The following is a 15,299-nucleotide window of genomic DNA, read 5'->3' on the forward strand; positions in this document are numbered from 1 at the left end:
TGGCGAACCTTTTAGCGATCTAGTGCCCAAAATGAGATCTAAAACACACTAGCTTTTCCCAAAGTGCCAACACAGCAATTTAGGCAGTAACAAACTTATTGCTACCAGAATCTTTGAGCCCCAATCCGGCCCTGTCCACACCTCCTCACTCTTCAGACAGGACCAGGCAGCACAGGATGGGTCACTACTTGGACTGCCTGAGACTGCAGGAAGGTGTCATGTCAGGCAAACTCTGTGCCTGGGAGACAGCCCCTGTGCCCACAGAGAGGTCTCCGAGTGCCACCACTGGCCTAGTGGATAGAGGCTCTGTCCTGTATCTCTATAGCAGGTTGAGTGTGGAGGTTGAGGGTTCACATCCCAGGCTGAATTAAATAGAGAAAGACCAAAGAACAAAAGAGCTTGTAAATATAAAAAATTATTTTCACTTTATTCAAAATAACACATACAAAGTATAAACACCACTTTCAAAAGGGATTCCTGAAAGTCAGAAGTATAAGGGGAACAGGCAATGTCCCAGATGGATGTGGGACAGACACAGAACCTATGGCCCCCCTATCCTAATACTGCCTCATTGATAGTGCCCGAAAAAGGTATAAAAAGAGAAGTATTGTGTCCAAAAGTAGGACTAATTATGAAAGGCAGTGGACCTTTGTGCTACAATGACAAAGTGGTCAACCGGAGGTACCATCCGGTGCTAATAACCCAAGTCAACAGGTAGGCCACACTTACCTAAGGGCATGGTGTAAATGGCACAGAGGCAGTCAGAGGGAGGGCCAACAGGAACACCCCGGCGTGCGTTTCGCACAGATGCTTCGTCAGGAGGTGTAGTAGATAGTGTAGTACAGTTTAACAGTTGCAAAGCCCCAGAAGAAGCCATACAGGGCGAAACCCATAGTCGTCCGAGAACGTGCAGCTGGCGTCCCATGTAAACTGCACTACACTATCTGCGGGTGAATTTCTACCACAACATATGTTGCATACGGAGGAGGTCACAGGAGAAACGCAGGAGTGTTGGTCTGAATAGCGGTATATTCTTATTGCAGGATTCAGGAATTTGTGCTGGAGGAGTGTGAGCTGCTCTATTTTGTGAGTGACATATTGGAAGAAGGACACACGGAAGCAAAAGCATCGGGAACTCCGGTCAGAACTTTTCTCTATGTTTTATGGTGTAGTTGAACATGTTGTAATAGATATTTTCCTTTGTAATGTGGTAGATTCCTGTATGATGCAGGGATCCAGTGCTTGGTGTCCCATGCCTCGCTCTGCACTAGATCTCCTGATTGGCTGATCATTTTGTGCATGTTCATGTGAATGCCCTCAGTGCTCAGGCCTCACTGCCCATAGCTGATGTCACAGCCAGGAAGCCCCGCCCACTTCAGGAGAAGTGGAGAGGATATTACAGATAGCCTCATATATCTATTAGTCCTATATGTCAGGATAGGAAGAAGCTAGAAGCGTGATACAGGTATCGCTGGAAGGGTTGTCGCGGGCTCTCTCCTGCTGTGCTAACACTAGTTTTGTCTCACTAACTCCTCAATTTGAGCAACTGAGAAACTGAAAAAGGGAGGAAAGTGCAGAGCGTGTGAAGTCTGGGTGCTACATGTTATCTGAAGAGACCTATGGAAAAATAATCTTTGCATAGCTTTTTCTGCAGAAGCAAGAATGTAAGAATCTGCTGGAGTCCAGATAACGGCCTCTGAAAACAATGGGAAGGTTGTGAAGGAAGGTTACGAGTAACGCCTACTATGAGTTATGACACCAGAAATCTGGTTTAAGAGCAGAACTGATTTAAATGGATCTCATGTCAGGGCCACCTACCTCACTCAACTTGCTCAGTGGCTGCAGGACGTCTCTTTCCATGTTCATTTCATACTCTGCCAGTGCCTGGGCCAGGGATCCCTCCACACAGCACCCCATCTCCAGCGCCCTTCTAAAGGAAAAGCACAAGACTTGGTAACACATCATGTCACACCGCGGGTCCCATCACGTCACACTGCGGCCCCAATCACATTAAACCGGGGCCCCAATCGCGTCACACCGCGGCCCCCATCGCGTCACACCGGGGCCCCCATCGCGTCACACCGGGGCCCCCATCGCGTCACACCACGGCCCCCATCGCGTCACACCGCGGCCCCCATCGCGTCACACCGCGGCCCCCATCGCGTCACACCGCGGCCCCCATCGCGTCACACCGCGGCCCCCATCAAGTCATGACAGTAATAATAGACCTTACAAAACCAATGAGAAGAGGTTTCGACGCACATGAACGACAGTAGTCCGTTAGTGTTCAGCCATGAACCCCAGATCCTTTAAAATGTAACGTTATCCTTTCTTTTGCAGTAGAAGCCTCTTCCAGTCGGATAATGTTGTTAATTTAATTAATAAATGCCTCTACTGAGACCCAAAACACAAACCATGGAACAGCTGGCAGAACCACACCAAACACTCTGGAAATCAGGTCATTTGAACAAGTACAGGAGTACAAGTGGAGGGGACTGGGGTAGGAGAGGGCACCCACAATATGGGGGGGATGGAGGTATGAGAGTGGGTCCACAGTATGGGGGAGATAAGAAATGGCACCCACAATATGGGGGGAGGTATAAGAGTGGGCCCACAGTATGGGGGGGGATTATGAAAGGGGGCCCACAATATGGGTGAAATATGAGAGGGAGCACAGCAAACAGCCTCACACAGAAAAGAGCACAGCAGCCAGAGCGGAGCAAAGCAGGGACAGCATCTCACAAAGCACAGCACAGTAGAGAGTGTCACACAGAGCACAGCACAGCAGGGACAGCGTCTCACAAAGCACAGCACAGTAGAGAGCGTCACACAGAGCGGAGCACAGCAGGGACAGCGTCTCACAAAGCACAGCACAGTAGAGAGCGTCACACAGAGCAGAGCACAGCAGGGACAGCGTCTCACAAAGCACAGCACAGTAGAGAGCGTCACACAGAGCGCAGCACAGCTGGGAAAGCGTCTCACAAAGCACAGCACAGCAGAGAGCGTCACACAGAGCACAGCACAGCAGGGACAGCGTCTCACAAAGAACAGCACAGTAGAGAGCGTTACACAGAGCGGAGCACAGCAGGGACAGCGTCTCACAAAGTACAGCACAGTAGAGAGCGTCACACAGAGCACAGCACAGCAGGGACAGCGTCTCACAAAGCACAGCACAGTAGAGGGCGTCACACAGAGCACAGCACAGCAGGGACAGCGTCTCACAAAGCACAGCACAGAAGAGAGTGTCACACAGAGCAGAGCACAGCTGGGACAGCGTCTCACAAAGAACAGCACAGCAGAGAGCGTCACACAGAGCGCAGCACAGCTGGGAAAGCATCTCACAAAGCACAGCACAGTAGAGAGTGTCACACAGAGCACAGCAAAGCTGGGACAGCGTCTCACAAAGAACAGCACAGCAGAGAGCGTCACACAGAGCGCAGCACAGCTGGGAAAGTGTCTCACAAAGCACAGCACAGTAGAGAGTGTCACACAGAGCACAGCACAGCAGGGACAGCGTCTCACAAAGAACAACACAGTAGAGAGCATTACACAGAGCGGAGCACAGCAGGGACAGCGTCTCACAAAGCACAGCACAGTAGAGAGTGTGACACAGAGCACAGCACAGCAGGGACAGCTTCTCACAAAGCACAGCACAGCAGAGAGCGTCACACAGAGCACAGCAAAGCTGGGCCAGCATCTCACAAAGAACAGCACAGTAGAGAGTGTCACACAGAGCACAGCACAGCAGGGACAGCTTCTCACAAAGCACAGCACAGCAGAGAGTGTCACACAGAGCACAGCACAGCAGGGACAGCTTCTCACAAAGCACAGCACAGCAGAGAGTGTCACACAGAGCAGAGCACAGCTGGGACAGCGTCTCACAAAGAACAGCACAGTAGAGAGTGTCACACAGAGCACAGCACAGCAGGGACAGCATCTCACAAAGCACAGCACAGTAAAAAGCATCAGACAGAGCACAGCACAGCAGTGACAGCGTCTCACAAAGCACAGCACAGCAGAGAGCGTCACACAGAGCGCAGCACAGCTGGGAAAGCGTCTCACAAAGCACAGCACAGTAGAGAGTGTCACACAGAGGACAGCAAAGCTGGGACACCGTCTCACAAAGAATAGCACAGCAGAGAGCGTCACACAGAGCGCAGCACAGCTGGGAAAGCGTCTCACAAAGCACAGCACAGAAGAGAGTGTCACACAGAGCAGAGCACAGCTGGGACAGCGTCTCACAAAGCACAACACAGTAGAGAGCGTCACACAGAGCACAGCACACCTGGGACAGTGTCTCACAAAGCACAGCACAGTAGAGAGTGTCACACAGAGCACAGCACAGCAGGGACAGAGTCTCACAAAGCACAGCACAGCAGAGAGTGTCACACAGAGCACAGCAAAGCTGGGCCAGCATCTCACAAAGAACAGCACAGTAGAGAGCGTCAGACAGAGCAGAGCACAGCTGGGACAGCGTCTCACAAAGCACAGCACAGCAGAGAGCGTCACACAGAGTGGAGAAAGGCAGGGACAGCGTCTCACAAAGCACAGTACAGTAGAGAGTGTCACAAAGAGCACAGCACAGCTGGGACAGCGTCTCACAAAGCACAACACAGTAGAGAGCGTCACACAGAGCGGAGCACAGCTGGGACAGTGTCTCACAAAGCACAGCACAGTAGAGAGCGTCACACAGAGCACAGATAGCTGGGACAGCGTGTCACAAAGCACAGCACAGTAGAGAGCGTCACACAGATTGGAGCACAGCAGGGACAGCATCTCACAAAGCACAACACAGTAGAGAGCGTCACACAGAGTAGAGCACAGCACGGACAGCGTCTCACAAAGCACAGCACAGTAGAGAGCATCACACAGAGATGAGCACAGCTGGGACAGCGTCTCACAAAGAACAGCACAGTAGAGAGCGTCACACAGAGTGGAGCACAGCAGGGACAGAGTCTCACAAAGCACAACACAGTAGAGTGTGTCACACAGAGTAGAGCACAGCAGGGACAGCGTTTCACAAAGCACAGCACAGTAGAGAGCGTCACACAGAGCTGAGCACAGATGGGACAGCGTCTCACAAAGAACAGCACAGTAGAGAGTGTCAGACAGAATGGAGCACAGCAGGGACAGTGTCGCACAAAGCACAGCACAGTAGAGAGTGTCACACAGAGTAGAGCACAGCAGGGACAGCGTCTCACAAAGCACAGCACAGTAGAGAGTGTCAGACAGAATGGAGCACAGCAGGGACAGTGTCGCACAAAGCACAGCACAGTAAAGAGCATCACAGCAGGGACAGCGTCTCACAAACCACAGCACAGTAGAGAGCGTTACACAGAGCTGAGCACAGCTGGGACAGCGTCTCACAAAGCACAGCACAGTAGAGAGCGTCACACAGAGCTGAGCACAGCTGGGACAGCGTCTCACAAAGAACAGCACAGTAGAGAGTGTCACACAGAGTGGAGCACAGCAGGGACAGCGTCTCACAAAGCACAGCACAGTAGAGAGTGTCACACAGAGCACAGCAAAGCTGGGACACCGTCTCACAAAGCACAGCACAGTAGAGAGTGTCACACAGAGTACAGCAGGGACAGCGTCTCACAAAGAACAGCACAGCAGAGAGCGTCACACAGAGCGCAGCACAGCAGGGACAGCGTCTCACAAAGCACAGCACAGTAGAGAGTGTCACACAGAGCACAGCAAAGCTGGGCCAGCATCTCACAAGGAACAGCACAGTCTAGACCCAATGTTTGTATTGATGATCCTATGTTGGGGTTTTGTGTGTTTTTTTTTTCTGTTCCATAAAAATGAAAATTTAATAAATACAGTTTAAAAAAAAATTATGCCTGAGGGACTGCAGGCTACATAGGTGTTATTGGAGCCTGGAGCCCCTCAGGCTTATTAGCATAATTTGTTTTCTTAAAAACCAGGGCATAAGAAGCAATGGGAAGCACGGATCCTGCCAGAGGGGGCGCTCACCAGTATATCAGGGCCTGGTTTACAATCCTGGTGGTAGATGTCCTCAAACATTTGAATTTACAAACCCAATGGGGGACATTTGCTTAAAGAGGCTCATTTACTAAGGGTTACGGATTGCACTTTCATCTGACTCTTCTACGTTTTTGGGGATGGCACAGCTTGGATAGTTATTTAACAGGGGTCTGCACTGGCATTGTGTCGAGCGCAATCGGATTTTGGCGCAGCAGCGCTGCTTCCATGTGACACAAATTAGGGGCTGACTGATTCAGAGTGAGCGCTGGATTTAACTTGTCTCACAAGACAATGCACTTACATGCACCAGGAAGAAGAAGGAGAACTCTGGGGACCTGAGCGGGGAAGCGACACATGCAGGATATCGGGTGCACGATCTTAGTGACTCCCCGCACAGCGCATTATACACGGACAATGCACTTACATGCACCAGGAAGAAGAAGGAGAACCCCGGGGACCTGAGCGGGGAAGTGACACATGCAGGATATCGGGTGCACGATCTTAGTGACTCCCCGCACAGCGCATTATACACGGACAATGCACTTACATGCACCAGGAAGAAGAAGGAGAACTCTGGGGACCTGAGCGGGGAAGCGACACATGCAGGATATCGGGCGCAGGATCTTAGTGACTCCCCGCACAGCGCATTATACACGGACAATGCACTTACATGCACCAGGAAGAAGAAGGTGAACTCCAGGGACCTGAGCAGGGAAGCGACACATGCAGGATATCGGGCGCAGGATCTTAGTGACTCCCCGCACAGCGCATTATACATGGACAATGCACTTACATGCACCAGGAAGAAGAAGGTGAACTCCAGGGACCTGAGCAGGGAAGCGACACATGCAGGATATCGGGCGCAGGATCTTAGTGACTCCCCGCACAGCGCATTATACATGGACAATGCACTTACATGCACCAGGAAGAAGAAGGTGAACTCCAGGGACCTGAGCGGGGAAGCGACACATGCAGGATATCGGGGGAAGGACCTAAGTGACTCCCCGCACAGCGTATTATACACGGACAATGCACTTACATGCACCAGGAAGAAGAAGGTGAACTCCAGGGACCTGAGCGGGGAAGCGACACATGCAGGATATCGGGTGCACGATCTTAGTGACTCCCCACACAGCGCATTATACACGGACAATGCACTTACATGTACCAGGAAGAAGGTGGTGAACTCCGGGGACCTGAGCGGGGAAGTGACACATGCAGGATATCGGGCGCAGGATCTTAGTGACTCCCCGCACAGCGCATTATACACGGACAATGCACTTACATGCACCAGGAAGAAGAAGGTGAACTCCGGGGACCTGAGCGGGGAAGTGACACATGCAGGATATCGGGCGCAGGATCTTAGTGACTCCCCGCACAGCGCATTATACACGGACAATGCACTTACATGCACCAGGAAGAAGGTGAACTCCAGGGACCTGAGCGGGGAAGTGACACATGCAGGATATCGGGCGCAGGATCTTAGTGACTCCCCGCACAGCGCATTATACACGGACAATGCACTTACATGCACCAGGAAGAAGGTGAACTCCAGGGACCTGAGCGGGGAAGTGACACATGCAGGATATCGGGTGCAGGATCTTAGTGACTCCCCGCACAGCGTATTATACACGGACAATGCACTTACATGCACCAGGAAGAAGAAGGTGAACTCCAGGGACCTGAACGGGGAAGCGACACATGCAGGATATCGGGCGCAGGATCTTAGTGACTCCCAGCACAGCGCACTACACACGGACAATGCACTTACATGCACCAGGAAGAAGAAGGTGAACTCCGGGGACCTGAGCGGGGAAGCGACACATGCAGGATATCGGGCGCAGGATCTTAGCGACTCCCCGCACAGCGCATTATACATGGACAATGCACTTACATGCACCAGGAAGAAGAAGGTGAACTCCAGGGACCTGAGCGGGGAAGTGACACATGCAGGATATCGGGGGAAGGATCTTAGTGACTCCCCGCACAGCACATTATACATGGAAAGTGCACATACATGCACCAGGGAGAAGAAGGTGAACTCCGGGGACCTGAGCGGGGAAGTGACACATGCAGGATATCGGGCACAGGATCTTAGTGACTCCCCGCACAGCGCATTATACACGGACAATGCACTTACATGCACCAGGAAGAAGAAGGTGAACTCCAGGGACCTGAGCGGGGAAGTGACACATGCAGGATATCGGGGGAAGGATCTTAGTGACTCCCCGCACAGCACATTATACATGGACAGTGCACATACATGCACCAGGGAGAAGAAGGTGAACTCCGGGGACCTGAGCGGGGAAGTGACACATGCAGGATATCGGGCACAGGATCTTAGTGACTCCCCGCACAGCGCATTATACACGGACAATGCACTTACATGCACCAGGAAGAAGAAGGTGAACTCCAGGGACCTGAGCGGGGAAGCGACACATGCAGGATATCGGGTGCAGGATCTTAGTGACTCCCCGCACAGCACATTATACATGGACAGTGCACATACATGCACCAGGAAGAAGAAGGTGAACTCCGGGGACCTGAGCGGGGAAGCGACACATGCAGGATATCGGGCGCAGGATCTTAGTGACTCCCCGCACAGCACATTATACACGGACAATGCACTTACATGTACCAGGAAGAAGGTGGTGAACTCCGGGGACCTGAGCGGGGAAGTGACACATGCAGGATATCGGGCGCAGGATCTTAGTGACTCCCCGCACAGCGCATTATACACGGACAATGCACTTACATGCACCAGGAAGAAGAAGGTGAACTCCGGGGACCTGAGCGGGGAAGTGACACATGCAGGATATCGGGCGCAGGATCTTAGTGACTCCCCGCACAGCACATTATACACGGACAATGCACTTACATGCACCAGGAAGAAGAAGGTGAACTCCGGGGACCTGAGCGGGGAAGCGACACATGCAGGATATCGGTGCAGGATCTTAGTGACTCCCCGCACAGTGCATTGTACACGGACAATGCACTTACATGCGCCAGGAAGAAGAAGGTGAACTCCGGGGACCTGAGCGGGGAAGTGACACATGCAGGATATCGGGCGCAGGATCTTAGTGACTCCCAGCACAGCGCACTACACACGGACAATGCAATTACATGCACCAGGAAGAAGAAGGTGAACTCCGGGGACCTGAGCGGGGAAGCGACACATGCAGGATATCGGACGCAGGATCTTAGCGACTCCCCGCACAGCGCATTATACATGGACAATGCACTTACATGCACCAGGAAGAAGAAGGTGAACTCCAGGGACCTGAGCGGGGAAGTGACACATGCAGGATATCGGGGGAAGGATCTTAGTGACTCCCCGCACAGCACATTATACATGGAAAGTGCACATACATGCACCAGGGAGAAGAAGGTGAACTCCGGGGACCTGAGCGGGGAAGTGACACATGCAGGATATCGGGCACAGGATCTTAGTGACTCCCCGCACAGCGCATTATACACGGACAATACACTTACATGCACCAGGAAGAAGAAGGTGAACTCCAGGGACCTGAGCGGGGAAGTGACACATGCAGGATATCGGGGGAAGGATCTTAGTGACTCCCCGCACAGCACATTATACATGGACAGTGCACATACATGCACCAGGGAGAAGAAGGTGAACTCCGGGGACCTGAGCGGGGAAGCGACACATGCAGGATATCGGGGGAAGGATCTTAGTGACTCCCCGCACAGCACATTATACATGGACAATGCACTTACATGCACCAGGAAGAAGAAGGTGAACTCCAGGGACCTGAGCGGGGAAGCGACACATGCAGGATATCGGGCGCAGGATCTTAGTGACTCCCCGCACAGCGCATTATACACGGACAATGCACTTACATGCACCAGGAAGAAGAAGGTGAACTCCAGGGACCTGAGCGGGGAAGCGACACATGCAGGATATCGGGGGAAGGATCTTAGTGACTCCCCGCACAGCACATTATACACGGACAATGCACTTACATGCACCAGGAAGAAGAAGGTGAACTCCGGGGACCTGAGCGGGGAAGCGACACATGCAGGATATCAGGCGCAGGATCTTAGTGACTCCCCGCACAGCGCATTATACACAGACAATGCACTTACATGCACCAGGAAGAAGAAGGTGAACTCCAGGGACCTGAGCGGGGAAGCGACACATGCAGGATATCAGGTGCAGGATCTTAGCGACTCCCCGCACAGTGCATTATACACGGACAATGCACTTACATGCACCAGGAAGAAGAAGGTGAACTCCGAGGACCTGAGCAGGGAAGCGACACATGCAGGATATCGGGTGCAGGATCTTAGTGACTCCCCGCACAGCGCATTATACACGGACAATGCACTTACATGCACCAGGAAGAAGAAGGTGAACTCCAGGGACCTGAGCGGGGAAGTGACACATGCAGGATATCGGGGGAAGGATCTTAGTAACTCCCCGCACAGCACATTATACACGGACAATGCACTTACATGCACCAGGAAGAAGAAGGTGAACTCCGGGGACCTGAGCGGGGAAGCGACACATGCAGGATATCGGGTGCAGGATCTTAGTGACTCCCCGCACAGCGCATTATACACAGACAATGCACTTACATGCACCAGGAAGAAGAAGGTGAACTCCGGGGACCTGAGCGGGGAAGCAACACATGCAGGATATCGGGCGCACGATCTTAGTGACTCCCCGCACAGCACATTATACACAGACAATGCACTTGCTTGTACCAGGAAGAAGAAGGTGAACTCCGGGGACCTGAGCGGGGAAGTGACACATGCAGGATATCGGGGGAAGGATCTTAGTGACTCCCCGCACAGCACATTATACACAGACAATGCACTTGCTTGTACCAGGAAGAAGAAGGAGAACTCCAGGGACCTGAGCGGGGAAGTGACACATGCAGGATATCAGGTGCAGGATCTTAGTGACTCCCCGCACAGCGCATTATACACGGACAATGCACTTACATGCGCCAGGAAGAAGAAGGTGAACTCCGGGGACCTGAGCGGGGAAGTGACACATGCAGGATATCGGGTGCAGGATCTTAGTGACTCCCCGCACAGCGCATTATACACGGAAAATGCACTCACATGCACCAGGAAGAAGAAGGTGAACTCCAGGGACCTGAGCGGGGAAGCGACACATGCAGGATATCGGGTGCAGGATCTTAGTGACTCCTCGCACAGCGCATTATACACGGACAATGCACTTACATGCACCAGGAAGAAGGTGAACTCCAGGGACCTGAGCGGGGAAGCGACACATGCAGGATATCGGGTGCAGGATCTTAGTGACTCCCCGCACAGCGCATTATACACAGACAATGCACTTACATGCACCAGGAAGAAGAAGGTGAACTCCAGGGACCTGAACGGGGAAGTGACACATGCAGGATATATCGGGTGCAGGATCTTAGTGACTCCCCGCACAGCGCATTATACATGGACAATGCACTTACATGCACCAGGAAGAAGAAGGTGAACTCCGGGGACCTGAGCGGGGAAGCGACACATGCAGGATATCGGGGAAGGATCTTAGTGACTCCACGCACAGCACATTATACACAGACAATGCACTTACATGCACCAGGAAGAAGAAGGAGAACTCCAGGGACCTGAGCGGGGAAGCGACACATGCAGGATATCGGACGCAGGATCTTAGTGACTCCCCGCACAGCACATTATACACGGACAATGCACTCACATGCACCAGGAAGAAGAAGGTGAACTCCAGGGACCTGAGCGGGGAAGCGACACATGCAGGATATCGGGTGCAGGATCTTAGTGACTCCCCGCACAGTGCATTATACACGGACAATGCTCTAACATGCACCAGGAAGAAGAAGGTGAACTCCAGGGACCTGAGCGGGGAAGCGACACATGCAGGATATCGGGCGCAGGATCTTAGTGACTCCCCGCACAGCGCATTATACACGGACAATGCACTTACATGCACCAGGAAGAAGAAGGTGAACTCCAGGGACCTGAGCGGGGAAGCGACACATGCAGGATATCGGGTGCAGGATATTAATGACTCCCCGCACAGCGCATTATACACGGAAAATGCACTCACATGCACCAGGAAGAAGAAGGTGAACTCCAGGGACCTGAGCGGGGAAGCGACACATGCAGGATATCGGGTGCAGGATCTTAGTGACTCCTCGCACAGCGCATTATACACGGACAATGCACTTACATGCACCAGGAAGAAGGTGAACTCCAGGGACCTGAGCGGGGAAGCGACACATGCAGGATATCGGGTGCAGGATCTTAGTGACTCCCCGCACAGCGCATTATACACAGACAATGCACTTACATGCACCAGGAAGAAGAAGGTGAACTCCAGGGACCTGAACGGGGAAGTGACACATGCAGGATATATCGGGTGCAGGATCTTAGTGACTCCCCGCACAGCGCATTATACATGGACAATGCACTTACATGCACCAGGAAGAAGAAGGTGAACTCCGGGGACCTGAGCGGGGAAGCGACACATGCAGGATATCGGGGAAGGATCTTAGTGACTCCCTGAACAGCTCATTATACACGGACAATGCACTTACATGCACCAGGAAGAAGAAGGTGAACTCCGGGGACCTGAGCGGGGAAGCGACACATGGAGGATATCGGGCGCAGGATCTTAGTGACTCCCCGCACAGCGCATTATACACGGACAATGCACTTACATGCACCAGGAAGAAGAAGGAGAACTCCAGGGACCTGAGCGGGGAAGCGACACATGCAGGATATCGGACGCAGGATCTTAGTGACTCCCCGCACAGCACATTATACACGGACAATGCACTTACATGCACCAGGAAGAAGAAGGTGAACTCCAGGGACCTGAGCGGGGAAGCGACACATGCAGGATATCGGGTGCAGGATCTTAGTGACTCCCCGCACAGCGCATTATACACAGACAATGCACTTACATGCACCAGGAAGAAGAAGGTGAACTCCAGGGACCTGAACGGGGAAGTGACACATGCAGGATATCGGGTGCAGGATCTTAGTGACTCCCCGCACAGCGCATTATACACGGACAATGCTCTAACATGCACCAGGAAGAAGAAGGTGAACTCCAGGGACCTGAGCGGGGAAGCGACACATGCAGGATATCGGGTGCAGGATCTTAGTGACTCCCCGCACAGCGCATTATACACAGACAATGCACTTACATGCACCAGGAAGAAGAAGGTGAACTCCAGGGACCTGAGCGGGGAAGCGACACATGCAGGATATCGGGCGCAGGATCTTAGTGACTCCCCGCACAGCACATTATACACGGACAATGCACTTACATGCACCAGGAAGAATAAGGTGAACTCCAGGGACCTGAGCGGGGAAGCGACACATGCAGGATATCAGGCGCAGGATCTTAGTGACTCCCCGCACAGCACATTATACACGGACAATGCAGTTTCTGTGAACTCCAGGGATGGGTTAGTAAATGTGCCCACTGCTTGGTTACTGACTTGCTCTTGGAAAGGAGACACATATTTAATATTATGTCGCTGTGCAGATACATTTCTGGCGCTGAGACCATTTTCTGTCCCTGGGAGTAATTCCATCTATTGCAAGCAAACATCCAAAGAAATGTGCAATGTATATATTTATGGTACAAATTGAAAGTTCTGAAGAATAATGTATGAATAAGAAGTTAAGAAGTAAAAGCAATACTTATTTACAAAACTGTTTGTGTGGTCAATTACTGGACATTGTTCATAGAATGCGATTTTAGGGGAGAATCAGAGAATCTCCCGTCCTAGACCACTCCTTCTGATTAACTCCACACAATGGGGGACATTCACTTACAGTGTCGGTGTCTGCATTGGCTTTGTTACCGACCTGCTCTCGGTAAGAAGACACACATGTAATATTGTAGAGCTGTGCAGAGACATTTCTGGCGCCGAGACTATTTTCTGTCCCTGGGACCAAAATCTGTCCCGAGCCCCAGAAATGTGTGTAGCAGTCGGAGAACAGACTGAGCACAGTCCAGGAGTGGAGCGACAAAGCATCGGTAGCTGACCTAGTCCCACCGCTTGTCCAGTCAGAAGTGGAGCCCAGAAGGAGAGGCAGCGGAGATCCTAATGTGGGGAGTGTTTTGCCTGAGTGCAGTAGCACGGTTTTGTGTCCCTGTTAGACCAGTTTGCATCGGCCAAAAATGGCTACGACACATATTAATCCACTCGGCTAAAGCCACGCTCTTGTTGGGAGCAGATTCACAGCAGGTGGAAAAAGTCATTATATATAAAAAGGTCGGAAAGCGCCAAAGAAAATGTCCCCAATGTCCTAGATCTATTATTGTGGTTTTCTGGTGACTTTGCCAGTAATCTGCGGCACCCTGCACAGGAGAGGGGGTTAGGGGTCCTCATAGTCAGTAATCTGCGGCACCCTGCACAGGAGAGGGGGTTAGGGGTCCTCATAGTCAGTAATCTGCAGCACCCTGCACAGGAGAGGGGGTTAGGGGTCCTCATAGTCAGTAATCTGCGGCACCCTGCACAGGAGAGGGGGTTAGGGGTCCTCATAGTCAGTAATCTGCGGCACCCTGCATAGGAGAGGGGTCCTCATAGTCAGTAATCTGTGGCACCCTGCACAGGAGAGGGGGTTAGGGGTCCTCATAGTCAGTAATCTGCAGCACCCTGCACAGGAGAGGGGGTTAGGGGTCCTCATAGTCAGTAATCTGCGGCACCCTGCACAGGAGAGGGGGTTAGGGGTCCTCATAGTCAGTAATCTGCGGCACCCTGCATAGGAGAGGGGTCCTCATAGTCAGTAATCTGTGGCACCCTGCACAGGAGAGGGGGTTAGGGGTCCTCATAGTCAGTAATCTGCGGCACCCTGCACAGGAGAGGGGTTAGGGGTCCTCATAGTCAGTAATCTGCGGCACCCTGCACAGGAGAGGGGGTTAGGGGTCCTCATAGTCAGTAATCTGCGGCACCCTGCACAGGAAAGGGGGTTAGGGGTCCTCATAGTCAGTAATCTGCGGCACCCTGCACAGGAGAGGGGGTTAGGGGTCCTCATAGTCAGTAATCTGCGGCACCCTGCACAGGAGAGGGGGTTAGGGGTCCTCATAGTCAGTAATCTGCGGCACCCTGCACAGGAGAGGGGGTTAGGGGTCCTCATAGTCAGTAATCTGCGGCACCCTGCACAGGAAAGGGGGTTAGGGGTCCTCATAGTCAGTAATCTGCGGCACCCTGCACAGGAGAGGGGGTTAGGGGTCCTCATAGTCAGTAATCTGCTGCACCCTGCACAGGAGAGGGCGTTAGGGGTCCTCATAGTCAGTAATCTGCGGCACCCTGCACAGGAGA

The 15,299-nt window shown here is 52.5% G+C and overlaps 1 protein-coding gene across 1 annotated transcript in view; it reads right to left on the minus strand.

Annotated features, from left to right (window-relative positions):
- Positions 1–15,299, minus strand: part of LOC140106830 (SH3 domain-binding protein 1-like) — a 156,502-nt gene that overhangs the window by 86,472 nt on the left and 54,731 nt on the right. Inside the window, exon 5 of the mRNA XM_072131480.1 lies at positions 1,819–1,930. Within this exon, the coding sequence (XP_071987581.1) occupies positions 1,819–1,930 (112 nt within the window). The remainder of the gene's footprint in view (positions 1–1,818; positions 1,931–15,299) is intronic.

The sequence above is a fragment of the Engystomops pustulosus genome, unplaced genomic scaffold (assembly GCF_040894005.1).
Source record: "Engystomops pustulosus unplaced genomic scaffold, aEngPut4.maternal MAT_SCAFFOLD_18, whole genome shotgun sequence".
In the NCBI taxonomy this organism is placed as follows: Eukaryota; Metazoa; Chordata; class Amphibia; order Anura; family Leptodactylidae; genus Engystomops; species Engystomops pustulosus.